Source organism: Salvia splendens, chromosome 19 (genome assembly GCF_004379255.2).
Source record: "Salvia splendens isolate huo1 chromosome 19, SspV2, whole genome shotgun sequence".
Classification (NCBI taxonomy): Eukaryota; Viridiplantae; Streptophyta; class Magnoliopsida; order Lamiales; family Lamiaceae; genus Salvia; species Salvia splendens.
In genome coordinates, this window is record NC_056050.1 from 25855880 (window position 1) to 25883414 (window position 27535).

At 40.2% G+C, this 27535-nt stretch overlaps 4 protein-coding genes across 5 annotated transcripts; 2 read left to right on the forward strand and 2 right to left on the reverse strand.

Annotated features, from left to right (window-relative positions):
* Positions 1 to 891: 891 nt before the first annotated feature.
* Positions 892 to 3342, reverse strand: LOC121778187 (homocysteine S-methyltransferase 1-like). Its single transcript, XM_042175490.1, has 7 exons — positions 2957 to 3342; positions 2258 to 2314; positions 1970 to 2175; positions 1739 to 1868; positions 1459 to 1662; positions 1310 to 1381; positions 892 to 1169 (listed from the first exon to the last, which is right to left on the reverse strand). The coding sequence occupies exons 1-7, from the start codon at positions 3137 to 3139 to the stop codon at positions 1023 to 1025; spliced, it is 999 nt and encodes a 332-aa protein (XP_042031424.1). The 5' UTR covers positions 3140 to 3342; the 3' UTR covers positions 892 to 1022.
* Positions 3343 to 9135: 5793 nt separating this feature from the next.
* Positions 9136 to 14068, reverse strand: LOC121779238 (MDIS1-interacting receptor like kinase 2-like). The gene is made up of 4 exons (XM_042176556.1): positions 13943 to 14068; positions 12859 to 13662; positions 9305 to 9401; positions 9136 to 9182 (listed from the first exon to the last, which is right to left on the reverse strand). The coding sequence occupies exons 1-4, from the start codon at positions 14066 to 14068 to the stop codon at positions 9136 to 9138; spliced, it is 1074 nt and encodes a 357-aa protein (XP_042032490.1).
* A 1461-nt stretch (positions 14069 to 15529) lies between these two features.
* LOC121779909 (putative late blight resistance protein homolog R1A-10) lies at positions 15530 to 18037 on the forward strand. The gene is made up of 2 exons (XM_042177373.1): positions 15530 to 17720; positions 17830 to 18037. Exon 1 carries the CDS (start codon positions 15541 to 15543, stop codon positions 17254 to 17256), a length of 1716 nt encoding a protein of 571 aa, XP_042033307.1. The 5' UTR covers positions 15530 to 15540; the 3' UTR covers positions 17257 to 17720; positions 17830 to 18037.
* A 5656-nt stretch (positions 18038 to 23693) lies between these two features.
* LOC121778233 (3-ketoacyl-CoA synthase 6-like) lies at positions 23694 to 25468 on the forward strand. Of its 2 annotated transcripts, none has more exons than XM_042175548.1 (2): positions 23694 to 25238; positions 25291 to 25468. In XM_042175548.1, the coding sequence occupies exon 1, from the start codon at positions 23790 to 23792 to the stop codon at positions 25233 to 25235; it is 1446 nt and encodes a 481-aa protein (XP_042031482.1). In that variant the 5' UTR covers positions 23694 to 23789; the 3' UTR covers positions 25236 to 25238; positions 25291 to 25468. The 2 variants fall into 2 exon arrangements, with proteins under 2 accessions (XP_042031482.1, XP_042031481.1); XM_042175547.1 differs by having other exon boundaries at positions 23695 to 25247; positions 25300 to 25468.
* Positions 25469 to 27535: the final 2067 nt, after the last annotated feature.

The following is a 27535-nucleotide window of genomic DNA, read 5'->3' on the forward strand; positions in this document are numbered from 1 at the left end:
TAGAGACTAACTTGAATGTTTTATGTTCCACTTTCGATGTGGGACAAACTCATTCTTGGTTGTTTCTCTTTTACAGATACAACCTTGAATGTTTTATGTTCCACTTTCGATGTGGGATAAAATCATTCTTGGTTGTTTATCTTTTATAGAGACATCCTTGAATGTTTTATGTTTCACTTTCGATGTGGGACAAACTCATTCTTGGTTGTTTCTCTTTTATAGATACAACCTTGAATGTTTTATGTTCCACTTTCGATGTGGGATAAAATCATTCTTGGTTGTTTCTCTTTTATAGAGACATCCTTGAATTATTTTGTCTCACATCGAAAGTGAAACATAAAACATTCAAGGATGTCTCTATAAAATTATATTTTAAATTATGTCATTTTTTTTAGGATTTTAATTATGTCTTTTTTATTTTTTTGAATTTTAAGTTGTATTTTTATTTTATGTTGTAATGTTATTTTAATTTTAATGAAGTGTGTTTGCTTTAATTGAATTGGGTTGGAAATAAAAATAAAAAATGAAATTGAATGAATAGTAATTTAAGGAACGGTTAAGGAACGGATAAGAAACGGAGGGTTGCAGGTTCCGTTCCTTAGTTAAGGAATGGAGTAAAAAAGTACAGTGGGGCCCGCAAATAGTGGTTTAAGGAACGGTATAGGAACAGCGTGGTGGATGACCTTAGGGAATAAATATCCTTTTTATAGATAAGGAAAATCTATTAATATCATAGCTAATCGAAGATGCAACAATATCATTACAAATAGAGATGCAACAATAAAAGAAAGCTCAACAAAATTTGAACAAGTGTTCCTTTGAATTATCCTCTGTTCTTTGTCTATCTGACTAGTGACAGGAAACGAGTGACGTTGGCAAAGAATACTAGGATGCAAATGAATAAATAGTTTATTGAATAAATAAACAAATATTATTAAACCAGAGATACAAAGACAAACACATGAAAGCACAACTGCGTTACAGTTAATTGACTATATCATAGTAGTAAACCTTATTATTCATCAGCTCCTCTCCTTCTTCAACACTTTAGAAATTGCTTGAACTGTGCAAGGAGAAGTCCGGCAGCAGCCACCGATCAACGACGCTCCAGCATCCCGCCACCTTGTTGTGAACACCTCGAACTTGTCATCATCAAAGCATTTCGATGGCTGTTGACGAACGAACAAGATAACAAAGTCAGGATAATCTATCATTTGCTTAGATGGACTGATTAATTTCGATCTTGTTTGATCGTTTTTCCTTCGAATACTCAATCGTACGACTCAAAGTAACCACATATTACACTCACCAGCCATTTTTTGGCAATGCCATCCCATATCTCACCACTGTTGGGGTAGACAACTACGGCCTTATCAGTGCGCTGCAAACACACACAAGACGGGCGTTTAATCACCATAAAACCGCGCGTTTTCAGCTCATTTTCACTCGAAATCTTACCAGCTTGAATCTCTGGATGAGGCTGAGAACAAAATGAGGAGGAGCGCAGTTTATGCCAACAGCACTGACTCGGCTGCTCTTGTTGATCACGTCGAGGCACTCCTCGAAGGTCTCTCCCGAGGGCGCATTCTCCCCATCAACAGAGCTGAAACAGATCCATGATGGGATCGAAACGCCCTCTTCATCAAGCAACTCTGCACATGCCTGGTAGTCAAGGTAAACATCAGTGGATTTAAAAAAGAGAAGGCTTTTGTAAGAAAATCGATGCTTCTAAGCATACCTGAGCCTCTAGTTTGTTAGGAATGGTCTCAAAAGCAAGCAAATCAGGACCTGCTTCGACAAGAACCTGCAGACGACGTCTATGGAAGTCCTTCAGCTTCTCCAAATTAACATCAGGGCCGTAGTTCCCACTGAAGGAAACAAGTATACACAGATCAATCAGATAAACAACGCCCGTTATCTTGCAAATGCTGTTATAAAGAGTAGATAAAAAAAAAGTCAAAAAATCAACCTGTATTCAGAGCCATCAGCAAGATAAGCACCATAGCTTCCAATTGAAGCAGCAACAAGAGCTCTGTTGTAGCTATTTCCAACCCTCCTCTTAGCTGACGTCCAAAACTTATCACGGGCCTCAACTGCAATCCTTACACTCGTTGTAAGAAGTGATTCTGCTTCTTCCATCGACAATCCCCTCGACTGGAATCCTGGTAAAGTAGCCTGTTTGTTCGGAATAATTGCTCAGTATCAAATCTTTGGTGTGAATATTTGCTTAAATTTGTGTAAAGGCAATGGCGGAAACCTGATAAGACGAAGTTACTATAACATCCGCACCAGCTTCCAGATACTCGAGATGCACCTGAAATTCGTCGCAAGTTATGAGAAACAAACCACTCTTTGTTACCTTCTAAATACAACACAGATATATGAAACAATGGCTGATTTAGAATGCTCTTAAACATATAATCAAGCATTTATTGTAATCCAGCAATCTCTATTCAATAAATTAGATCTAGATTTCTACTCATCATCGTTCAATTCCTTCATCCACCAAAACCAGCTATCACCTCTGCAACTAATCATTCCATCAATCCATCGTTGCAATAGCACAAATTTTGATGAGTTCATGCAATGCCAGTAACAAAAACCACGATTTTCCACAACTAATTGCAAAACATCTTCCTGAAATTCTTAACAACAGAAACTAATCACAATTAGGCATTACTCCAATTTCTGCAAAAAACATAATCGCGTGCATTTAGTGAAGAATACCAATTCAATCTCACAAATCGATCGACCAATAAACCTTAATCAGCTGGAATCGCAAAATGCATTATTCATAAAATTCTTAACATCAGAAACTAAACACAATTTCGCATTAGACCAATTTCTGCAAAAAAAAAAAAACAAATTGCGTGCATTGCGCAATTCAATCTCACACATTGATCGATCAATAAACCTAAATCAGCTAAAATCGCAAAATGCGTTTCCACACAAATACCTTTTTGATCAAATCAGGGCTCTTAATGAGGCAGAGCGCGCTCCAAAGAGGATCGTTAATGGAGGCGCCGTGCTTCTCCAGCTGCGTGGCGAAGCCTCCGTCCACGACGGCGCACCCCCCCGCCTTCGTTATCAAATCCCGCAGCGCATCCGCTCTCAGATCTCCCTCCCTCTCTCTACCCATCGCACTCTCTCAAAACTCAAATCAATAAAAAAACACAAAATTGAAAGCTCTCAAAATGTGGGGATTCGGGAGAGGAAACGAGCACGTTAAGTAGGAGTGTGTGGGGGGAATTTATTGCTGCTTTTGATGGGAAGAAGAGAAACAGAGAGAAAATGGAAACGGCGTTACGTGTGAAGAACGACGATGAACGCGGACGGTTTTGTGCTTTCACGTTCATATTTGGAGTGAATTTGAGCTTTATTTATGAGTTTGGTTAATTTAACTTGGTCAACAATTTCGATTTTACCAACCCCCATTTCATTCTTTACCTATAAGCTTTTTTAATTCTATTTATATTTTCTACCAACCTACATCAAGAATTTTTGAACACATTGTCAAATATATAGGACTAAGTCCTTATATATTATAAGGTCTTTAATTTCATTCACCACTTGTTGAAAAATGTAAATTCATGTATAAGTTTATAGTGAATTTATGGACTTTATATGAGTACGCTTTAAAACGGAGTAAAATATTCAAAATCCTAAAATTTGATCTGAATTAAATCAAAATTTAAAATTCAGTTCGGATTTTTCAGATTTTAAGTTCAGATAAGAAGTTTTGTATATTTTGGAGGTTGAAAAAAAAACTTATTCCATTTATAAAATTAAGAATATTATCCTCAATTTATTAATTTATTCATCTATCTATAAAAAAAGTAATCTTAATTTTTCTTTATTGGAGGTTGAAAAAAATTCTTATCCCATTTATAAAAAATAAGAATACTATCCTCAATTCATTAATTTATTTACATATTTTGTACTATCATGCGAACCACTTTTTTAACCAAACACGAAACCTACTAATATACAGATACTCGTATGATTTCATTTCTCAAACTAGGAGTAATATCTTTGCAATATCCCCAAATCAGCGTTACTTTATCCTAAGATTCATTTTTATGGAAATAAATGAAATGATGTACATTATTTTTTCACTAAAAACTGTATGTGAATAATTGCATTGTTTAATTCAAACGACATCCTATTTCACGGCGATCTATTCATTGCACAGCCGCCCCTACAAATAGAAGAATTTAAAGAATTGTTAATTATTATTTAATTCACCTAAAATACTGTCACTAGATCTGGATATTCTCTGACTTTGGATATAAGAGCATCCACAATGGTTATGTACAAGCCATAGCCTAGCCACAAACGGGAGGGGATCCCCTGTTGTGGCCTGTGGTGGGAGCACACCAGGGGCTGCTGCCCTCTCCCAAACAATTTTTTTAATATTAATTTTGTATTATTAAAAAAAAAAAATTATTTTAAAAAATTGTTTGGGAGAGGGCAGCAGCCCCTGCTGTGCTCCCACCACAGCAGGGGATCCCTCCCCAGCCACAAACTCCTCCTACCACATCATCAGTACTAAAAACTCCTCATGCCACATCATCAGGACAAGCAACTGGACAAGCCATTGCCTAGCCATAATAAACAAAATTATAAACAACAAATAATTAACAATCACACAAAATACGGAATTAGATTTACGACACATATACGGGAAAATTCAATAATTTCATTTAAATTAAAAAAATTACATTAAAAAAATTACATAATTAAAAAAACCCCTCTTCCACACACGAATTACGGAATTACATACTTAAAAATTACAATCACGCAAATACGGAATTAAATTTACGACACAGATACGGGAAAATGCAATAATTTTATTTAAATTAAAAAAAGTAAATTATAAAAAAAATTACATAATTAGAAAACCCCTCTCCAATGGCGACTAGCGGATCGGCTAGCGCCCGCGAATCGGCTAGAGCTCGCCGATCGGCTAGCCTAAATTGTCGCAATGGCGGCTAGCGGATCGGCTAGCGCCCGCGATCGGCTGGCTAGCCTATCCACTAGCCTCCATTGGAGACGCTCTAAGGACAAGAATAAAAAATAAATATTATTAAATTAGAAAATTCCCACTCCATAATGTGTTTTCTTCATTTATATTACTCCTCACAGTAATCAAGTTAATTAATTATGAATAAAACTTTTTAGGATATATCAAATTAAATGAGTCATTTTCATTTTTAAATTTTACATTATTTTTATTATTTTTTCGTTTCTTTGTTTTATTCTCTCTTTTTCTTAAATCAAAAGAAATAAACATCGATTCATTAGGGCACCCGCAACGCGACGTGCCTTTGTCCCGCGTTCCGTCGCGGAGGGACGGAATGCTCGCGCGACGCGTTGCGGCACATCGTCCCGTCCCGCGCCCGTCCCACGACCCGTGCATGCTAGACACGGGACGGGGCGATGTGCCGCAACGCGCCGTGACGACGTGGCGCGCCCCTGCGCCATGCGTGACGCCCACTCGCCGGCCCGCAAGTGGGCATCGTCACGCTGGCGCAATAAATCAATTTTGTTTAAGAAAAAATCGAATTTAAAAAAAAAATACTTTTTATTTATAATTTTTTTTATATTTAAAAACAATTTTTACAAATAAATGAATACAAGAAATTCGTAATAGCCACTATATATTTGATGGGCTTGCGAATTTATGAAACCATTCTTGGTTGTTTCTCTTTTATAGAGACAACCTTGAATGTTTTATGTTCCACTTTCGATGTGGGACAAAATCATTCTTGGTTGTTTCTCTTTTATAGAGACATCCTTGAATGTTTTATGTTTCACTTTCGATGTGGGATAAAATCATTCTTGATTGTTTCTCTTTTATAGAGACATCCTTGAATGATTTTGTCCCACATCGAAAGTGAAACATAAAACATTCAAGGATGTCTCTATAAAATTGTATTTTAAATTATGTCATTTTTATTTTTTTAGGATTTTAATTATGTCTTTTTTTATTTTTTTGAATTTTAAGTTGTATTTTTATTTTATGTTGTAATGTTATTTTAATTTTAAAGAATTGTGTTAGTTTTAATTGAATTAGGTTGGAAATAAAAATAAAAAATGAAATTGAATGAATAGTAATTTAAGAGACGGTTTAAGGGACGGTTAAGGGACGGAGGGTTGCAGGTTCCGTCCCTTAGTTAAGGGATGGAGTAAAAAAGTACAGTGCAGTCCTCAAATAGTAGTTTAAGGTACGATTAAGAGACGGTATAGAGACAACGGATGCCTTAGAAATGAAAGGGGGTACTTTTTTTTTTCCTTTTTGACAAATGGAGTGAAATCTAAGACACAAATTCCTCATTTCCGGCAGTAAATATTGTTGAAAGAAGTCAAACTACTATTGTTGAGTTAGGACTTAGTTAGGTGAGGTATAATACACATTTACTTATTCAAAACAAATATTGAAGTCATAACTAAAAGTACACGAAGGTTGGTGGCTCTATAAGTACATCAAACAAATTTTTGAATTGGAATGAAATAAAACTTAAACCCAAGAGTTATTTTTTTGGTTTGTTGTTTGTGGGAATATAGTACTACTACTATACGGTTAAGAGTTGGTCACCTATATATCCAGATATAAAGCACATGACCCAGATTAATTTAGAGTCATATGTTTGACCCATGGAAACCTAGTCAAAATGATCTGACCAGATCCGCTCATATTTAATCAAAATTTTAAATTATGGTTAGAATATGTATAAGTGTTTTTGATTATGCAATGATTTAGAGTGTGTAGTTGAAATATACCAAGGTACATTACATTTAACGTATAAAATATAAGGTAAATTGTCTAAAAAATAAATTTTGATAAAATTCTACTCCTCCCCGCATTTAAAATATTTAAATTTTAACTTTTTATAAATTTTCCAAAGAGTCACATTTATGTGATCTAATGTGTCACTTACAAAATTCTATGTTGGGACTGTCAACGAATTTTATCATTTTTCTCCTCACACTTAGCACATAACCCATCCTCATTATAAATTTTAATTTTTAAGATTATGAATTTTGACATTTTTTTTCAATTTTTCAACAAGTCTAACTAGAGTGAAATTGTATCTAATGTGGCATCCAGAAAATTCTATGTGAACGAGACTGACAATGAATTTATCATTTTTCTCAAAACATTTAGCACATAAGTCATAACCATCCTAATCGTCAATTTAAAACAGATCGATTTGTGCTACATCAATTATACTCCCTCCCGTTCACCATTACTTTGATAAGAGCATCTCCAATAAAGAAAGGTAAATGAAAGAGGTATATCTAGAGGTGCCCAAGGTTCCAGAACCGGCGGTTACTATTCGGAACGACCGGTTTCGGTTTTGAAAATTGCTGAACTGGAACCGAACCGCGAGAGTGTTTCGCGGTTCCGGAACCGCCAGTTTGGGTTTAGGTTCCGAACCAGCGGTTTTCCGGTGATTTTTTACGTTTTTTCACTGTTCCGAACCACCGGTTTTTTGCATTTCCGGCTTGGTTTTAAGGTTTTTCGGTGATTTTTCACAGTTTCGGTTTGTAAACGCCCCGAACCAGCAGTGCCGGCATGGTTTCGGTTCGAAATTTTTTGAACCTGAACCGAACCACGGTTCAAAAATCAACGGTTTCTGTTGGGGTAAATTCTCACGGTTTCGGTTCGGAACCGTAACCGGCGGTCACAGTTTCGGTTTTAAGTGCCGGTTCGGTAAACCTTGGGCAGGTCTAAGTATATCATCTATTTACCTTCTTAAAAAGTGAAATATACCATTCCAAAAATAATACTCCCTCCGTCCCGCTTTAGGAGTCCCGGTTGAGTCGGGCACATGTTTTAAGAAAGTGTTTGAGTGTGTAATAAATAAATGTTGTAGTGGATGTTAGGACCCACTTTTAATTGAGTGTGTAATAAATAAATGTTGTATTGGATGTTGGGACCCACTTTTAACTCTTTTTTACTTACTTTGTAGGCATTTTTTATTAGTTTATCCCAACCGGGACTCCTAAAGCGGGACGCCCGAAATTGATCAACCGGGACTCTTAAAGCGGGGCGGAGGGAGTACATTCCAAAGGAAAAAGGTATATACAAAGGTATATCATTTAAAAAAATAAAATAATAGTACAAATTGCATTAAAAAACATAAAGTGTAATACCTTCTCAAATACGTTCTCTCTTGGAGAATGATTTTACATGAAAAGAAGGTAAATATGGTGGTTATATGATTAATGGAGAGGTAAAGATACATCTTCAAAATGAGAAAATGTATAATACATTTTCAAATACCTCCCATTGGAGAATGATTTTTCATGAAGAAAAGGTAAATATGGCAGTTATATGACTTTACCCCTCCATTCACCTATCTTCTTGGAGATGCTCTAAGTAAAGTAGTTTTTTTTTGTCCGTCCGCTAATATTCGTCATATTTAGGCTATCCACAATGGGGCGGACGATAGGCCGCACGATGCCTTGGGCGCGCCATCGTCCACCACTGTGGGTGTGCGGACGATGCCCGATGCATCGTCCGCAGACGATACGCGGACGATAGGGCATCATCCGCACCATCGCCCGCCCACTGTGGGCGACGCGGATGATGGTGCGGACAATGAAACGCATTTTTTTTAAATTCAAAATTTTTTTATATAAATACCTCTACCCCACATTCATTTTTAACATTTCCATTCACATTTCCACTCACAAATTAAACTATAAAATGGATTCCGGTGAATACCCAAGTTCGAATAGTCCGATGTTTGGGGGTGGTGCACGTTGGCCGGGTACAGACCCTGACGAATATCGGCCCTTCGACTCCAACAAGCAGTACGATCCCGAATTCAGTACGGATTCGTACGATCTGTCCGACATGGAGCCGTCTCCAACCCGCCGCGCCGCGCCGCCAGAAAGAAGCGGAACCAGCACCGGGCGTACAAGTTGCCACCTCCGGAAATGAATGAAGAGTACGCCCCCGGGAGGACGAACTACCAACCGCATGTAACCCTCGTCTTGGCGAGGTGTTGGGTGGATATTTCGGAGGACCCGGTATTTGCGAACAACCAAAAGCAGGTTGCGTACTGGAAGCGCATCCCCGAGCGCGTACAAGCGCCATAGGGAGCAGCTCCGCAAGCACTGGGATCAGGTGAAGAAGCAAGTCAACCTATTCTCGGCGGAGTCGAGAAGTGCTTCAGGGAGCAGGGAAACGACGAGAGTTTGAGCGATAGAGCGATGTTGTCGTACCAGTCATTGTACGGCGACTTCAAGCATTTCAACATCTGGGTACTCTTGAAGGACAAGCAGAAGTTACAAGGCGGGATTCTGCCACTGTGCCAAAGAGGACGAGGACCACCGAAGCCGGTGCTTACACGAGCAGCGAAAGCAGCGCATATCCGGTGGACCTCAACCTGATGATGGACGAGGAATAAGAGAGTTCCGACACACCAGTGTCCTCTTGGCGTCCCATTGGCGTCAAGGCTGCGAAGAACAAGGGGAAGGCGAAGGCGACATCCTCCTCACAAGCCGCAGCCGCCTCCCATAGCCGATCCCGACCCCGGCGTCACTTGCCTACGCGGAGTTGGCAGCAGCCGCCGACCGGAGGACGTTGTTGGACATGCACAATGCCCTCATGTAGTGTCAGGACCCGGCAAAAGCCGAATACCTCCAGGGGATGATCGATGAGCTGCGCCGCAAGTTGAGACTTTTGTAGAGTAGTCAACTTTTTTTTCTTTTCTAACTCGTGTAAATTTTTTTAATCAATGTTGAATTTGTCGTTTTTAATTAATCGTTGTGTTTTATAATTATTTTGCGTTGCCCTATTTAAAAACATTTAAATTAATTAACAAAACAATAGTGAAACCTATAGGACGGCCTTTAGGGCGGCTTATAGGGTACCCCACTGTAGGTGGAAGGGTAAGAGGATAAAATAATGATGCGGCGGTGCATAGGGCGCCCCATTGCTAATGCTCTTGCTCTTTTCTTTATAAATAAACAAACGGAATATTGCATAATGTAAAAACTGAGAAAAATATCTGTGTAGAGTAGATTGCATTATAAGAATTTGATCATCTTTAAATAATGTAGTTCTTACAACTAAGCCTCTTTTCTTAATAAATAAACAAACGGAATATTGCGTAATGTAAAAACTGAGAAAAATATATGTGTAGAGTTACTAGAGTAGATTGCATTATAAGAATTTGATCATCTTTAAATAATGTAGTTCTTACAACTAAGCCTATTTAGTGCTTTTACACAAATGTAGCTAATCAATTCAGGCCAGTTAATTGAGGTAGTTTTATTAGGCGGATAATTAAAAAAGTGACACCAAGAATACGCACAAAACAAAACACACATATATATGAATTACACGCAAAAATTATAAAATCAACCACCGACAAATCTATAATAGATATCCTGATGGTATAAAATTTCGTAAAAAGTGTAGAAGGTGGATCTAGTTTTGTAAGATTGCTAATAGTTAATACTGAATCAAGACGAATTAAACTAACGATTTAATATTAATTGAAAATTAAAACTCTAATCATAACATAAGTCCAGATTAAACTTCCTAATAATACAAATTTAATTAAAAATACTCACAGGAGACACTACGCACTATGAGGTCATCCGCAACGCTGTCTCTTAACAGTCTCTTAACCGTCTCATCCCTTAACTATTCATGGGCCCCACTGTACTTTTCACTCCATCAGGTGCCCAATGGGTGAGAAGAGGGTTTTATTCGTGGTGCCGTACCCTAAACCCTAAACAGGCCACCGTGGGTATATGCCATCGACCAAGTAGTACCCCATGTGGTATCGGCGCCTGTTGGAAATGAACTCGATGGCAGGGCCGTTGCCGTTGCATTGCTCGGCGAAGAGGGTGGATGAGTTAAGGACGTTGATGTCGTTGTTCGACCCGGCTACTCAGAAGTAAGCATGCCAGATCCAGAGCCGATGGTCAGCGACGGCTTCGAGGATCAAAGTCGGGTGGCTACCCTTGTATCCACTAGTGAATTGGCCTCTCCACGCCGTCGGACAATTCTTCCACTCCCAGTGCATATAGTCGATGCTCCCTAGCATCCCAGGAAAGCCGTGCGCCGTCTCGTGCATCTTCATCAGGCCTAGGCAATCAGTGGCAGTCGGCTTGCGCAAATATGTGTCGTCGTAGGCCTCCACAACTCCCCTACAAAATTTCATCAGGGACTCCCGGCCTGTTGTATCCCCGACGTGGAGGTACTCGTCGAAAATGTCCGCCGTGGTGCCGTAGGCCAACTGACGGAGTGCAGCCGTGCACTTTTGCAACGGTGTAAGGCCGGGCCTGCCGACGCCGTCTTCCCGATACGTGAAGTATTCATCACGTGACGACAACGTCTGGACAATGCTGAGAAATAGGTAACGCGGCATTCTAAACCTGCGGCGGAAAACAGTCGGCCCCCACCGTGGTTGATCGGCAAAATAGTCTGCAACCAGAAGTTGGTGAGCTGCGGCGTGGTCGCGTCGGATAGACGTCCGACGTCGACTAAGCATTCCGTCATGGCCTCTTCAACGGCTGCATCTAAGACTTCCGAGGTCTCCGAGGTCGAACTACCCGACTCCGAGGAGCTAGAACTAGTGGTGTCATCGTCGTGGTTCATTTTGGTATGTAAGAGGTAGAAATGTGAGAGATGAGCGAAATGAGAGAGGCGAGATGTTCGTATGAACAAGTGAATGAGAAACGAGGTTTAAATAGACAAAAAAAAACGCGTGTCATCGTCCCCGCCCATCGTCCACCGAGCCCACAATGGCGCGGACGATTGGCCATCGTCCGCGCTTCTTTCGCGGATGACGCATCGGGCCACAATGGAGGCATCATCCGCGCCCAAGGACGATGGCCGCCATCGGGCTCCCCATTGTGGGTGCCCTTAACTAAGAGACAGAACCTGCAACCCTCAATCTCTTATCCGTCTCTTAACCATCTCTTAATTTACTATTCATTCAATTTCATTTTTTATTTTTTTTTCTAACAAATTCAATTAATAAAAAACACACTTTATTAAATAAAATAAAAATACAACTTAAATCCTAAAAAAATACATAAAAAAAGACATAATTTAAAATACAATTTTATAGAAATTAAAAAAACTACTCCGCCGGTGAATCATCTCTTGAAGGCGGTGGCGGTGCACTCAAGCTACCTGGAGGCGGAATACCAATTTGTCTTGCCATATACTCAATTCCGGCAAGATGGGATTGGTATTGTGGAGGCGTCATGCGGGAAGTGTCCGCCATCGTGGCTGTCAAGTACATGGACAATAGGGTGTTCGAGCTCGAGCCCGAGCCCGAGCCCGCCTGGCTTGATTCGCCTCGGCCCATCCTCCCTCTAGCCGCCTTGGTCCCTTGCTGCCAACGGCGCCCACGGGAGGACCCCCCGGCATTGTCTGCCGTGCCCTCAACCTCCTGCGAGGCAGCCTCTTGTGCGGTGCTGCCCGAACCGCCCCCACTAGACGAGTATTGGCCACCCGTCGTGTGCTTCGTGAGCTTCCAGGTCGAGCCCGAGCTGGACCGCACACCGCCGGCCCACCTTTCCTCCTCTTTGACGCCCTCCCAGACATCGACATGTCTGAATTCTTTGCCGGTGTCATCGAAGTTGACTCGCAAAGCCGATCTCAGAATGTCGGTTCCCCTGGCTCCGCTTTGGTAATGAGCCGCTTCGTTCTTGTAGATGCCGCAGAATTTTTTGACCTCCCTGTCGACTCGGTCAAAGTGAGCGCGGAGCATCTTCAATGTGCGGCGGCGGGACCCCCTTGGCTTGATCTCGTTGTAGGCCTCGTTGACCTTTTCCCAGAAACACTTCCGGGATTGTTGATTCCCGACAATGGGATCTTACGAGACGCTGATCCAGGCTTCCTCTATCCATGTAGTCGTAGATGAGAAACATGCTCCGTTGGTGTAGACAAAAACCAAAAAGCTTGACAATATGGCGATGGCGAATCTGAGAGAGAACCTTGGCTTCATTCCTAAAAGAGGAGTCAAAAGTAGGATTATCTCCTTCAAATCTGTGAAGCTTCTTAACAGCAACAACTTTTCCGGTGGGCAGTTGGGCTCTGTAGACGCTCCCATAGCCTCCAGTTCCAATGCAGTATCTGAAGTCAAAGTCTTGTGTTGCTTCAATGATGTCTTGATAGGCGATGTTGCCATCGAAGTTCCAAATCTTGAATATGTCTCCATGTTTGGGATGAGGTGTGACTGATGCTGCTTTCTTTTCCCTTCTTTTGGAGAATATGAAATAGATTCCACATAAAATGAAAATCACAAAGAATACATGGTAAACAATTTCCACATCAATCGTGGGTGTAGTTGGAAGATGTAAATTGAGATTCCCAAGGAACGATTCTCTCCCAAATCTAAGCCACACGTCAGGTGGAATGTGGCCCTCCAAATTATTGAAGGACAAATCAATTCCATGCAAACGTGAAACAGATTCAGGGATTTCACCAAAAAGATGGTTCCAAGAAAGATCGATATTAAGAAACTGTGCATTAGCAACATTTCCCACCTGAGAAGGTATCCGTCCGTGGATTGAATTCCTACTGAGGCCTATGGTTGTGATAGAAGGAAGCCTGTGTATTCCTGCTTCAAAAACACCTTCCAAGCTATTGCTATCCAATTTCAAGATTTCCAATTTTGTCAACTGGATCATAGTTGAGGGCAGAGAGCCATTGATGTAATAATTAAAGCTCAAATTGTCACGATGTAATGGAAATATGATTACTAGCTAGAGTAATTGGGACATGAAAATATGTGAAGTACTTTTGTATACTACCTTCGTCTATAAAAATTATTCTTAGTAGTTGACCGTATGAGTTTTAAAACAAAATTAATAATATAAAAGATATATAGAGAAAAAATGATTGTGCATGCCTAGCTTGGAGTGGTGGCCGGGCAACGAACTCATCGTAACCAACGAGTACGTTTGGGACCGATTTGGAGTGGTGACCCATGGAGTGGTGGTCGGGCAAAAAATTCGCCATGAGCAACGAGAACTCTGGTGGTCCATGACCAACGTGGCCGTAACCAGCCGTGACCAACGAGGACATTGGCACCTAAAGGAGGGTCGAATGTTACGGACTCAATTCTCACATCGGTTGTGAGAACAACTGATGTGGGGTATATAGACTAAATGGACCCTCTCTCCTAACAGACTAGTCTTTTGGGTTGAGTTCTCTTATTTAGTCTGTATCAATACCGCTTATGATATTTATTTTGTTTAGGCACTGCAAAGGTGAGAGCATACAAGTCTAAGGCTTAATTAGGCAGTTCACTCTGACTTATAAATCACCAAGAATATAAGACCTCAGTCTGAAATATAAACTTCGCATATGTATTGTATTATATACACTTTCACAATCCCCTACCAATAGAAACTTTAGTGACGACACAAATTTGAATGTGAAATTGGTTAGTACAGACATATAAAGAGAAAATAATTAAAGTATTGCTAGTAGTGTAATTCATTATGAAAAAAATTTCAGAAATAGAAATTGACTAATTTTAAGAGACGATCAAAATGAAGAAAGTAGACTACTTTTTGGAACGTATGGAATATATTAGCGGTGGGATTTTAAAGACTTATTTAAAAGATTCCATTTAAACTTCCGATCTATCGATTGGAGCGAAAACGTCTTACGAAATAAATTGTGTTTCATCATCATCCGGTCAACCCGCACGGTCCGCAAATGTTAGGTGAATCATTTTCTAACATCATCATGTGCATACATGATTAAAGTAACTTTAACCTATAATTAAAAGGAATATTGGCCCCTAATATCACGAAACTTTTAAAAAGTTAGTTTATTCTCACGAACTTTCAATTTGGCAAATAATATCACGAACTTTTGTCTATGTTTGTTATTTCCCACTAGCTAAAAAATTCCAACTATATTAATAGATTGAAAAACAATTTTGGAGGGTGTGCTTCAAGAAAAACTATCCTCAAAGATTGAAAAACTTGAAGCTCTTGAAGTTGTTGTCGAGAAATTACGAAAAAAAATCTGTATCATGATATTATTTGTTGGAATTTTTTCGCCGGTGAAAAATACAAACTCGGATAAAAGTTCGTGATATTATTTGTCAAATTAAAAGGCCGTGACAAAAAATAAACTTTTTGAAAGTTCCATGATATTAAGGGTCAATATCCCATAATTAAAATGCTAGCCACACTAGGTTCGCATATTAATAGTTGGACTAGTAATTAAAGTAACATTAACCTAATAATTAAAGTAACTTGTTGCGAGCTCCTACGGAGTCAGAATTCAGTGAAACCAGTGAACAAGTAAACCCACAATATACTAACTAACTCTACTAACATTATATTATAATATCAAATAATAAAAATAGACTCATGAGTGTAGCTAAGATCCATGTAAATTACAAAGTACATATCCGATAGGATAAGTGCAGCATTTTTTGTGGATTTCAAGATGCCACGTATGCATCCTTCACAATATAAGATTGGTTTTCTATCTATTACAGTACTTCATTTTCATTCAGATAGAGAGAGTTGTTAATCATGGCTGCTTATGGAGCTCTGGTTTCTCTTATGCATATCATCGAAACCCTCGACAAACATCCTTCTCCTCCCATTTCTATCAACCAAAAACAAGTTCAATCCCTCACTCAAAACATTACCTTCTTGCAGGAGTTTCTTGATTCCTATATTTCCCCTTTTGCTGATAGCCACGATGCTGATCCATTGGAGCGTCGCATTGCTGATGCAGTTTACGCGGCTGAGGATGTTATCGAATCCCATATTGTTGATCAAATTCACAGTGGATCCACAATCGTTGCATATTATGACTTCTATCACAATCTACAGAAAGTGATAGAAGAAATGAATCTGATCAACAAAGAGGTGAAGAGCATTGCAGTTGAAGCTCAGACCAAGCAGAAGCCCGTTGCTGCCTTGTCGGCGTCTTCTTCCAATGTGAAAGAGAACGTGATCGTGGGCTCTGACGAAGTGTTTCAAGACGTTTTGGATAAGCTCACCGGAGATACAATCAACCGCCAGATCATCCCTATCACGGGGATGGGCGGCATTGGTAAGACCACTCTTGCCATGAAACTATTTGAGAATGCACTTGTTAAGTATCGTTTTGATATTCGTGCTTGGACTACAATCTCTCAAACTTACAATGTTAGAGAAACACTTAGAGAAGTTCTTTTTCGAGCTAGTGGACGAGATTCAAGTAGTGATCTGAGTGAGAATGAGTTGGGACAAAAATTATACCAGTTTTTGTTTGGTAGGAGATATCTTGTAATAATGGATGATATGTGGAGCATAGAGGCGTGGGAGAAGATAAAAAATTTCTTTCCTGATAACCAAGATGGGAGTCGAATAATCGTAACAACTAGGTTGTCTTACTTGAGTTCTCAGTTGAACGAGTCTTGTATAGTTCGCATGAAATTTCTAGATGAGGCTAGTAGTTGGGATTTATTTCGTATGACCGTGTTTGGAAAAGAAAGTTGTCCAATTGAGTTGGAGAAGATTGGAAAGAATATTGTAGCAAATTGTAAAGGACTTCCTTTATCAATTGCTACAATAGGAGGTCTTTTGGCAAAATCTGAGCGCACAAAAGAATGTTGGGAGCGTATAGAGCAAAATTTGAATTCCATTGTTATTAACACTAACGATGGATTTTGCTTGAAAATATTGAGGATGAGCTATATCTATCTGCCAAACTACTTAAAGCCATGTTTTCTGTATATGGGTGTTTTTAAGGAAGATTACCGTATTATTGTGTCAATGCTTAAGAAGTTATGGGTTTCTGAAGGATTTTTGAAACCAGGGAGTGGAAAATGTTTGGAAACACTTGCGCAAGAGTATTTTAAGGAATTGGTTGATAGAAATCTCGTTTTAGTTGATGGATTGGGGTGTACTGGAAACGTTAAGTTTTGTAAAATTCATGATTTGTTGAGAGATTTGTGTTTGAAAGAAGCTGAAAAGGACAGATTTTACCATGTTGTAAGAGATGATCCTCCGGCCAATATTAGCGAACGTCGAGTCGTTCTTAAAACTGGAGGGTTGTTAGGATCTTTGTCACATACTCGTTCCATAATATGTCAGTATGACAAAGCAGTACCTGAGGATGGCAAATTTCTACCGTCTCAGGATCTTCGATTGTTGAGGATATTCAGGGCAAGTGTGTATGATAGTTATTTCCTAGAAAATGTGTTTGAATTGGTGAACTCACGGTACCTTGCTATCACAGTTCATCATGAGGATTAATTTCCCTAACACTATCAAGAAGTTGGTTGTTCAAGACTTTCATACCACGGAGTTTGGCACAAAGATGGAAGACATATTGCCTAAAATCGGTTCGTTGCCTCTTCTTGAGAAGCTCTTATTAAGTAGAGGTGTCTTCAGAACCAGCAAGTGGGAAACAATTGAAGGCCAGTTCCAGAAGCTCAAGTTTCTACAGTTGTCGCGTTGTAGAGGTCTAGTAAATTGGATTGTGTCAGACAGCTCCCACTTTCCACTTCTCCAGAAGCTTTGTCTCAATTTATCCGAACTCGAGGAAATCCCATCTGAAGTTGGAGAAATAGCAACGCTGAAATCGATTTCATTGTATAGATGCAGTGAAGCAGTTGTGGTGTCAGCGAGAAAGATAGTAGAAGAACATGAGGATCTATATGGAGAGCAATTAGACCTTCGTGTGGGTGCAATTTGGTAAACATTGGACTGCAAAAGAGGTAATAAACATGCATTGTGTTTTTATGTAATTTGTTTTCAATCTTTTTTGCATTTGATAAACATTGGACTGCAAAACAGCATTTACATATGACCTCATATTTCTGTCAGTCTTGTTTGCTTCCTCTCATTGTGGACGGAGAAGAGGGAGAATGGCCGGAGATTGGTGGCGCCGTGGAGGGAGTCGACGGCGGCGGCGGATGGAGATTCTTCCATGGCTATACACAAATGTTTATTTGTATTTAACTTTTTGTTGTTTTAGTGATGTTAGTGATATGATTTTGAATTTATTTTATAAACGAAACTTTGTTAGAGACTATTTTTTGTGGAGTAGTATTTTGTGTTCATGATTTTTAGAAGATAAAATTTTCTGTTTTTAACTGATGATATAGTTTTGCCAAAAAATGTAAACAAAATCAATAATTTTATAATTTTATCAAAGTAAAGAAAAATAGGATTTTTTTTGGTTTGGTGTGATATTAAACTTAAACCTCTTATAATTAGATTATTTTTTGTGGCAATTTGTAGGTTTAAGATCTAAAAATATTGCCAATCATTTTCCATGGAACCACAAATAAAATTGAATTTGCCTAATTGAAATATAGGAAGTTGATTACGTAGATGAGTACACATTTTACGAATTTAGGGCATCCGCCGTGGTGCGGATGTCCCGGCAGATATCCCTGCGGACATCCCAAAAACACCTCCTGCCACGTCATACGGACTTCTCACTGCAGATGCCACGTCATAGGGACATCCCACTGCACAGTGGCGGACATCCCCAAGGACATGCCGACGGACTTCCCATATTAAAAAAATTCACAAATTCATCAATTTAACAATTTACGGAATTAAGCAATTTACGGAAGTAAAATTTCGACACAAATGTGGAGAAAATGAGAACACTTCATTAAAAAAAACATACTTAATTAAAAAAATACATAAAAAATTACATAAATATAACAAAAAAAATCCGTCTTCTCACTCCTCGGATTCCCCGTCGCCGCCGCCGCCACCCCCCTCGCCGTCGCTATCCTACATCTCGTCGAACCCCAAATCGCGCCGCATACTGTTGAGGAGGGGTTTAAACTTCCGCTTGTAATGGGGGTCGGTCGCTTGGTGGGAGGCCTCGAGAGGGGCGCGAATTCGGACCAAGTTATATTGAAAATAACTAAACCGATTGGATCAGTTAGCAAATGTCGTTGCCACTTGATCGATTCAAACTCGCTCTCGCTCGTTTCCTACCAATGTAATTTGTAAACTCCCAATTTTGCACTACTTTAACAGTAAAGCGGCAAGTTCGGGGTCGATCCCACAGAGAAGTTGGTGTGTCGAGAGTGTGTGTAGTGAACAGGGGGGTTGGTTGCTGCCACGCTTTAACTTGGGAGTTTTTAACTACTGATTTTACTCTAGGCAGAATTAAACTTGCTAGCTTGATCAAGACAAATTTAACTACTGGGTCAAGTGAATTGCAGGCGAAAACGTAACAGTAAATGCGATGATGTAAACGAAATAACTTTGATTAAACTAAAACTGAGAACAGTACAGCGAGAAATTTAAACTAAGCTAATACTTCGGAAAATAAGAAAACGAGTAAAACCGAGAAGAATCTCGGCGGGAAATTTAGGAATACGCCGACAGATAACAAGTATTCTGCAGCGCTTCGTTAATCGCCCTTTCTAACTAAGCAACACTTTAACTAAGCTAAGCTAAGCTATCTAGAAAACTGAACTAAGCTAGAGAATTGAACTAAGCTAGACTAGACGGAAAGTAAAGGAGCGCATCTTTTCTCGTGGTGGCACATCCTTTATTTATAGGCGCATCACGACCTCCAGCTGGATAACAATCTTGGTAGGGAATATTCGCTCATGCTGAGAGTGAGCGACTCATTGATTGCGACGATGCTTTTCAGCAACAGAATCGTGACTCAGCTCCGTCCTTGCGTCTCATATTTCAGCACGTGTCCCCTTCTAGAACGTTGTCCTTGATAACAGAATGATGTGCACCATCCAGCTCATAGCCTCGCGTGTCCTTCTTCTGAGATCCAGTGGTCCCTTCCTTAACCGCCTGATTACTCCCCTTGATCAACTTCCTCCGATTTCTGGCCTTTTTCGCCTATTGTACTTGCTTGATCAGTCTGACCTAGTTGCCTTGGTCAAGCAACATTTCTGCACAATTAACACTTATTTTGCGCGATAAAACTGATCGAGTAACGTATATTTTACCCCTAAACCGATGCATGAAATGAGCCTTATCACTTGGCGCCATTCAACCATCGCACGCAACAAGGTTTCATGTGCCGCGATGCAGGCGAATGAGGGGTTCTCGGGATCGTTTTGGGTGGGTGCTGCCGAATGGGCCTCGGCGGATCCGCTGCAGCTTACCCCCGGAGTCCCCGCCGCGGCCTTTTGCCCAACCGGGCAACGGCGGCGGTTCGACGATGTGGGTGCCGGGAACTCTGCCTCGGCTGGGGGGAGCTCGTAAGAACCAGCACTGCTACTATACTCGCCGGAGGCGCTGAATGTCATTCGCTTCGGCCAGCCAGATTCAACGCCCGCAGTGAACTTGGCCGAATCCTGCACCACGAGATAAACATCCCAATACTTGAATTCCCCGAACCACTTTGAAGGATCGATGAACTGCTGGTGCGCGGCAAGCTTCATGTCCTCGGCAGACATGCCGCTGGACGCCATGCGGAGACAGTTCGTGTAAAGGCCGGCAAAGCGGCTGATTTGCCTCCCCAGCCGCTCCCACTGTTTCCGGCATTGTTCGCCGTTGTGAGGCTTTCCCCCTGCCGGTTTGAACTGGAGGTAGCTTTGGCTAATGCGCCGCCACATCCTGTCGATGTGCTGGTTCGGCCCGACGTATGGATCCTCCACTACACTGATCCACGCCTTCGCCAGTGCAATGCACTCCTCCATGCTCCAGATGGTCCTCTTGTTCCCGCTGGACCCCTCCCTCACCTCAGCGGCCCCCGACCCACCATCGTACACCGCCGCAGGCGATGTAGTGCCCCGTCCCCTCCCCCTTCTCCCCGTGGGGGTCGGCGCGTCGGTGGGAGTATCCCGGATCGGAGACAGCCCCAACTCCTCCAGCGAGAATGTGTCGAGGACAGTGAACTGAGTCTCAACAGGAGTACTCGCCGGGTTGTCCGGACACAATCCATGTAGGGCCGGTAGACGTTGTCCATCGATATGTCTGAATTCTTTGCCGCTGTCGTCGAAGTTGACTCGCAAAACCGATCTTAGAATGTCGGCTCTCGTGGCTCCGCTTTGGTAATGAGTCGCTTCGTTCTTGTAGATGCCGCATAATTTTTTAACCTCCCTGTCGACTCGGTCAAAGTGAGCGTTGAGCATCTTCAATGTGCGGCGGCGGGACCCCCTTGGCTTGATCTCGTTGTAGGCCTCGGTGACCTTTTCCCGGAAGCACTTCCGGGATTGTTGATTCCCGACGATGGGATCGTACGAGACGCTGATCCAGACGTTGTACACCGCCATCGTGTCCTTGCGGCTGTACGGATGCCGGCCTACCTCCTCATCCTCCTCGGCCGCCTCCGCCTCTTCCTCCACTACGTCGAATGTCCTGGAGCTTCCACCCCCTCTTCCTCCACTACGTCGAATGTCCTGGAGCTTCCACCGCCTCGTCCTCCTTCCGGATGGGGTTTATCCTGCTAATCCTCCCGAATTTGGGATAACCCCTGCGAATACCTCGGGGCGGAGGGACGAGAGTATGCATCCACATCAAAATGGGGTGGTTAGTACCTCTCCGGCGTCGACAAGCCCTGGGTACCCGGCGTAGACGAACCGGAACCGAAACCACCCAACACGTTGTACATGCCCCACAGTCGCCAAACGCGTTGATGTCGAACCCGCCGGAGTCGCCACCGCCAGAGTTTCTGTCGCCGAACATTTTGTGATGAGAGGTTAGATGAAAATTGGAGAAGAAATGAAGATGATTTGGAGGATTTGATGTGTATTTGTGTGTGAAATCAGGATGAAATGGAGTATTTATAGAGTAAAAAAAATAAAAAAAATTTAAAAAGGAAAACCCACTCTCAGGTCAGCGTAACGACACCCACTCGCGGGCCGGCGAGTGGGCGTCACGCATGGCACCGGAGCGCCACGTCGCGCAAGCGCGTGGCGAGACAACCCGCGTCGTATCTCGGTGTAACGGGCGTCTCGGCGAGACCGGGACAAGACGGGGCTCTGCAACGCGTCTCGCCACCTTCTCGTCTCGGCGGGACGAGATACGAGCCACCCGCGAGACGAGTTGAGGGTGGCCTGAATGTAGCAAAATATGGTTAACAATTAATTAATTAATTAACGATATGATTTGATTATCCACGTGAGGTACAATGAAACTTGTCGATAAGTTCAATTAAATAATGCAAATTATTGTTGAGTTCATAAATGCAACTAATGATGAAGTTGCATAATCCGTTACTAAGAAATTAGAATCCTACTCGATTTCTTAAATTTAATTAAATCTAACCAACCACCCTATCTATAAATATTTAATTTTGAATTAGCAATCACATCCTTGAATCGAATCCCTCCATTTCCCTTTTAATTCGATACACCCAAGTGGCCAATCACTTTCGAATATTCACCTGCATGTACAATGTCTGAACTAAAATAATTATGAAATAAAAAATCATCATATTGCTAATTAATTTAGGAACAAAATAACTTTGAAGTATTATGTAGAAGTGCGATTTAATGAGTTAGACGATATCTTGTCATCGTAAAATGTACCATGGTATTGAGTCGAGTGTATTGATGATAAGCCTGAACTGAACTGAACTGAACCGACCGATTTGTTCATCACACCAACTCGAAACTCCACTAGTTTCAATATGTGAATGAGAGGACTAGACCGTTTGCAACCAAATAGATCGAACCAGTCAATCCGTTCCAATTTTAAAAATATTGGTAAAATCTAGAATAATATTAGACATGCTGAAATATTATCCTACATCAAAAAAGTATGAAGTAGAAACATCATATCAACCTAAATATACTAATAAACAACTCTTCCTATTATGAATACGAGATTGTACCTAGCTCTAGGGATGTCAATCGGGCCAACTCACCGGGTTTCGGGCCAACCCTATTCGAGTTGCAGGTCAATCGGTTGCGGGCTAATTGGGTTGTGATTTTTTCGGGTTATTAAAGTTCAACCCTAACCCTAAAAGCTTGGGTTTCGGGCTAGCCCATCGGGTTAATCGGGTTGCTACCGATAAAATTAACATGCGATCAATCCAATAAATAATGGTGAAAATTAGTTATATTTATAAAATGTAAAATATTTAATTATGATAAATTTGAGATATATGCTTAAACTCAAACATAAATATGATCAAATACTAATATTTGAGATTTATGCAAAATAAAACATAAACATCAAGAAATTTTAAAGCATGTTTAGAAATTTAAATATATTTTTTAGTGAATTTGAAGTTTCTAATTCATTTATTTATTATTATATTAATAAAAACTTAATATATAATTTATATATTTAATATATAAAATGGAAAGGTATTTTTTCCAGTCATCTATATTATAAAATAATCAATGAAGTGTCGAATTAGAGTCAGACAAATAGAACAATAGAAATTTTATCGAGTTTCCGGGCCAGCCCATCGAGTTTTCGGGTCTGGCCCTAACGGGTTGCGGGTTAATCGGGTGCTGGCTAATCAGGCTGTAATTTTATCGGGCTGAAAATTTTCAGCCCTAACCCTATAAATTTGGCGGGCTAAATTGACATCCCTACCTAGCTCTCGTAAAATTTAGTAAACTATAAAAAGCCTCACGATCCATCTCATGCACGAAAGACTTAAACCGTGACCGTCCATCTCCGGAGATGGAATCATCCAACAGTGAAACGCAGCCCTACACCAAAACCTCTTGATTAGAACTATAATTCAATCAAAGCCCTCCGATTACGATACTCATCTACTTCTCTTCACAACTAACCCTTTCCCCACACTCCATTAATACTCCCTCTTTCCCTCACTTGTTAAATACCCAATTCCCCCTCCTTCCAATCACTCCACCACCACCTCCTCCGCCATGGCTCCGTTGTTAACTAAACGAACCTACCGATTCGTAGTAAACAATTTCTTCAAATTCATTTTCATACCAATCGCACTAGCTATTTCTGCCAAAGCGGATTATATCATACAGTTCTACTATTCCATGCATCTCAACTCACTCCACTTACTATGCACCTCCTTCCTAATCCTCTACACCCTCACCGTGTTCCTCATCTCCCGCCCGCGCCCGGTCTACCTCGTCGACTACGCCCTCTTCAAGCCCCCCCGCAGCTACCGTGTCTCCTTCGCCGGATACATCGAGCACGCCCGCATGGGGCGGCTCTTCAACGAGCCGAAAAGCATCCACTTCCAAATGAAGATTCTAGAACGTTCCGGACTCGGAGAAGAAACATGCCTCCCGCCCGCCATACACTACATCCCCCCGACTCCAACGATGGCGCTAGCCCGGGAAGAAGCCGAGCTCGTCATTTTCTCCGCGATGGATTCACTATTTACCAAGACCGGAGTCAAACCGAGGGAAATTGGCATTTTAATTTTAAATTGTAGCTTATTTTCACCGACGCCGTCGATGACGGCGATGGTGATTAATAAGTACAAAATGAGGAGTAATATAAAAAGCTTCAATCTCTCCGGCATGGGATGCAGCGCCGGCCTGATCTCGATCGATCTCGCATCAGATCTGCTCCAAAAACATCCTAATTCAAACGCGATTGTGATTAGCACCGAGATTTTAACCCCAAATTCCTACCTAGGGAAGGAGAGAGCAATGCTCCTCCCAAATTGCCTCTTCCGGATGGGCGCCGCCGCCGTGCTTTTATCCAATCGCAGATCCGATCGCCGCCGCGCGAAATACCGCCTCTCTCACGTCGTCCGAACGCACAAAGGCGCGGACGATAAATCGTACGGATGCGTATCGCAGGAGGAGGACGAGGAAGGTTACGTCGGGATCAAATTGAATATCGATCTGATGGCGGTGGCCGGAGAGGCCTTGAAATCGAACATCACGGCGATCGGACCGCTGGTCCTCCCCGCATCGGAGCAATTGCTCTTCGCGATCTCGCTGATTGGGAGAAAATTCTTCAATTCGAGATCTAAACCTTACATTCCCGATTTCAAAGAGGCGTTTGAGCATTTCTGCATCCACGCGGGCGGGAGGGCGGTGATTGATGAGCTGCAGAGGAGTCTGCAGCTGACGAATGAGCAGGTGGAGGCGTCGAGGATGGCGCTGCATAGATTCGGAAACACTTCTTCTTCGTCGCTGTGGTATGAATTGAGCTACATAGAGTCGAAGGGGAGGATGAGGAAAGGGGATAGGGTTTGGCAGATTGCGTTTGGCAGTGGATTTAAGTGTAACAGCGCGGTGTGGAGATGTAACCGGACGATCGAGTTGCCGGTGGAGGGGCCGTGGGCCGACTGCATTGATAAGTATCCAGTGCATATTCCCGAAGTTGTGAAGCTCTAGTTTACTACTAAAAATTTAGTGGTCTAGATATATACGTGACCGTTATTATGTCCGGACTACTAAATTTTTATTGCTATGATTGTTATACTCTCTCCGTCCTAATGAAGTCCTAATGAACATGACTCATTCCATGGACGGCATGAGATTTTATATAGTTTTATTTTGTGTGTTGTGTGGAAAGAATAAAGTAAGAAAGAGAGAATAAAATAGAGATGTGTTTTCATTTTTAGTAATCGATCATCTTGATTGTGACAAACTAAAGAGTTAAATGAGTTATCTTTAATGTGACGGAAAGAGTACCACTTTTCTGAATTGTAAGTTTCTACTCCCTTCTTATTAGTGTTGTTGCTGCTAATTGGTTTTTCTTTATTCTGTTTTTTTTGCTTGTTATGTGATGAATAAGTAGTCTATTTAATTGAATATGGATTTTAGTTTTCCAAAACATAAATGTAGGATGGGTACATCATATGTCTATCTTTGTTGGAAAAAAGCATTACATAGACTAAAAGTAGTCAATGCTACAATCAGTGATAAAAGACAAAAGACAAAAGCCAAAAAGCTAGAAATATGAGAGTTACGAGAAAAATACATTTTAAATACTATTCGATCGACGGATCCAGCAATTACCACATAAAGTTTCTAGTAATGACAATTACGAATTCGGATCAACCGAGTGATTGATGTGTTCATAATGTCCATTTTTGTAGAAAAATAAAATAAATGTGGAAATCTACATCATATGTCTATTTTTGTAGAAAAAAAAATCAAATTGACTAAAAATAGTTAATAATGCAATCGGTAATAAAAGCTAGAAACATAAAAGCAAGAAATATGAAATAGTTACGAGTTAGAATACGTCCTAAATATTATTCGATCGACGAATCCAATAAACTACTACATTAGGTCTTTGTAGCAGTAATTATTGACATTCCAAGATGATGGTTGCATATTAGAACCAATCGAGGGATGTGTACACTTGATGGAGAAGACTACTCCATGTGGATTCGTATACTACATAATATCTAGACCAGGACACATGTAACACTAATCTTTTTTAATATGAGTGAACTACATAAATGATATTTGATCTTTCACTTTCGCATATAAATGGTACCTGATCTTTATTTTATATCGTTTTTGGTACCTATAAATCACATTTTTGGTACCTGATGCAATTTTCACCCCAAAATACCCTCTAAACAAATTCATTTTTCCATTTGTGTCATAAAGGATATTTTGCGCATTGACAAAACTAGTACAAAAAATGATATTATAATATCTTCTCTCATTCTCGTCACTCTTTATACTATTATTATTAATTAATATTAATATTATTATTTTGATGTTATAAATTAATAATTAATTTATTTTTTAATATCATTTAAATATACTTAATCGTAATTATAGTTATAATTATATTTAATTATTATAATAATATTATTGTTATAATAGTAAAAACTAGTAGTAATTAATAAATAATAATTATTATTTCATATTAAATTAATAACTAATCAATATAGTTTTAATCAAAATTTAAAATTGTGAATCGTATTCATAATTATAAAGAGTTGAATATTTTTAGTTAGGTGTTTCAACCCTAAAATGAGTATAAATAATTTAATTAAAAATATTCAATTGATTTAATTACTTTAAATAATTAATTTAATTAGGTGTTTTGTTATTGATTTATATTATAAATGCAATTAGATGTACGTATAAAACACTAAAAAGAAAGAAGAAAAAGAAGAGAACAGAAAAAAAGAGGAAACATAAACTAAGGAGAAAAAAAGAAAGAAGAAAGGGAGATAAAATACTAAAAAAAAAGAGAAAATGAAGAAAAAAGAAAGAAGAATAAAATAAAGAAGAAAAAAAGAAATAAGAAAGGAAGAAAAAAAATCACATATTTGGTTCTATTTAATTGAAATTTTAAAAAATATCCTTCGTAACAAAAAAATCATATGTTTGGAACCGAGGGTTAATTTTTGTTATGGGGTAACAAAAATGATATAAAATAAAGATCAGATACTATTTATGTGCGAAAGTGAAAGATTAGGTACCATTTATGTAGTTCACACGATGCAATCCCGTATCCTCAATATAATGGTTTAGTTATTCCTTGTATTGCTATTTTCTGGAACTCACAATATTTATCAAGTCAGAGGGGAAGTGTGGACCATTACTTAATTCATAGTATACTGATTGTTTTTATTAAAACTTATATGACGTGGGTCTGATATTTAAAAACAAAAGTACCAAACATTTGGTACTCGTAATTCGTTGGAAGTAAATCTTGCAGGTGT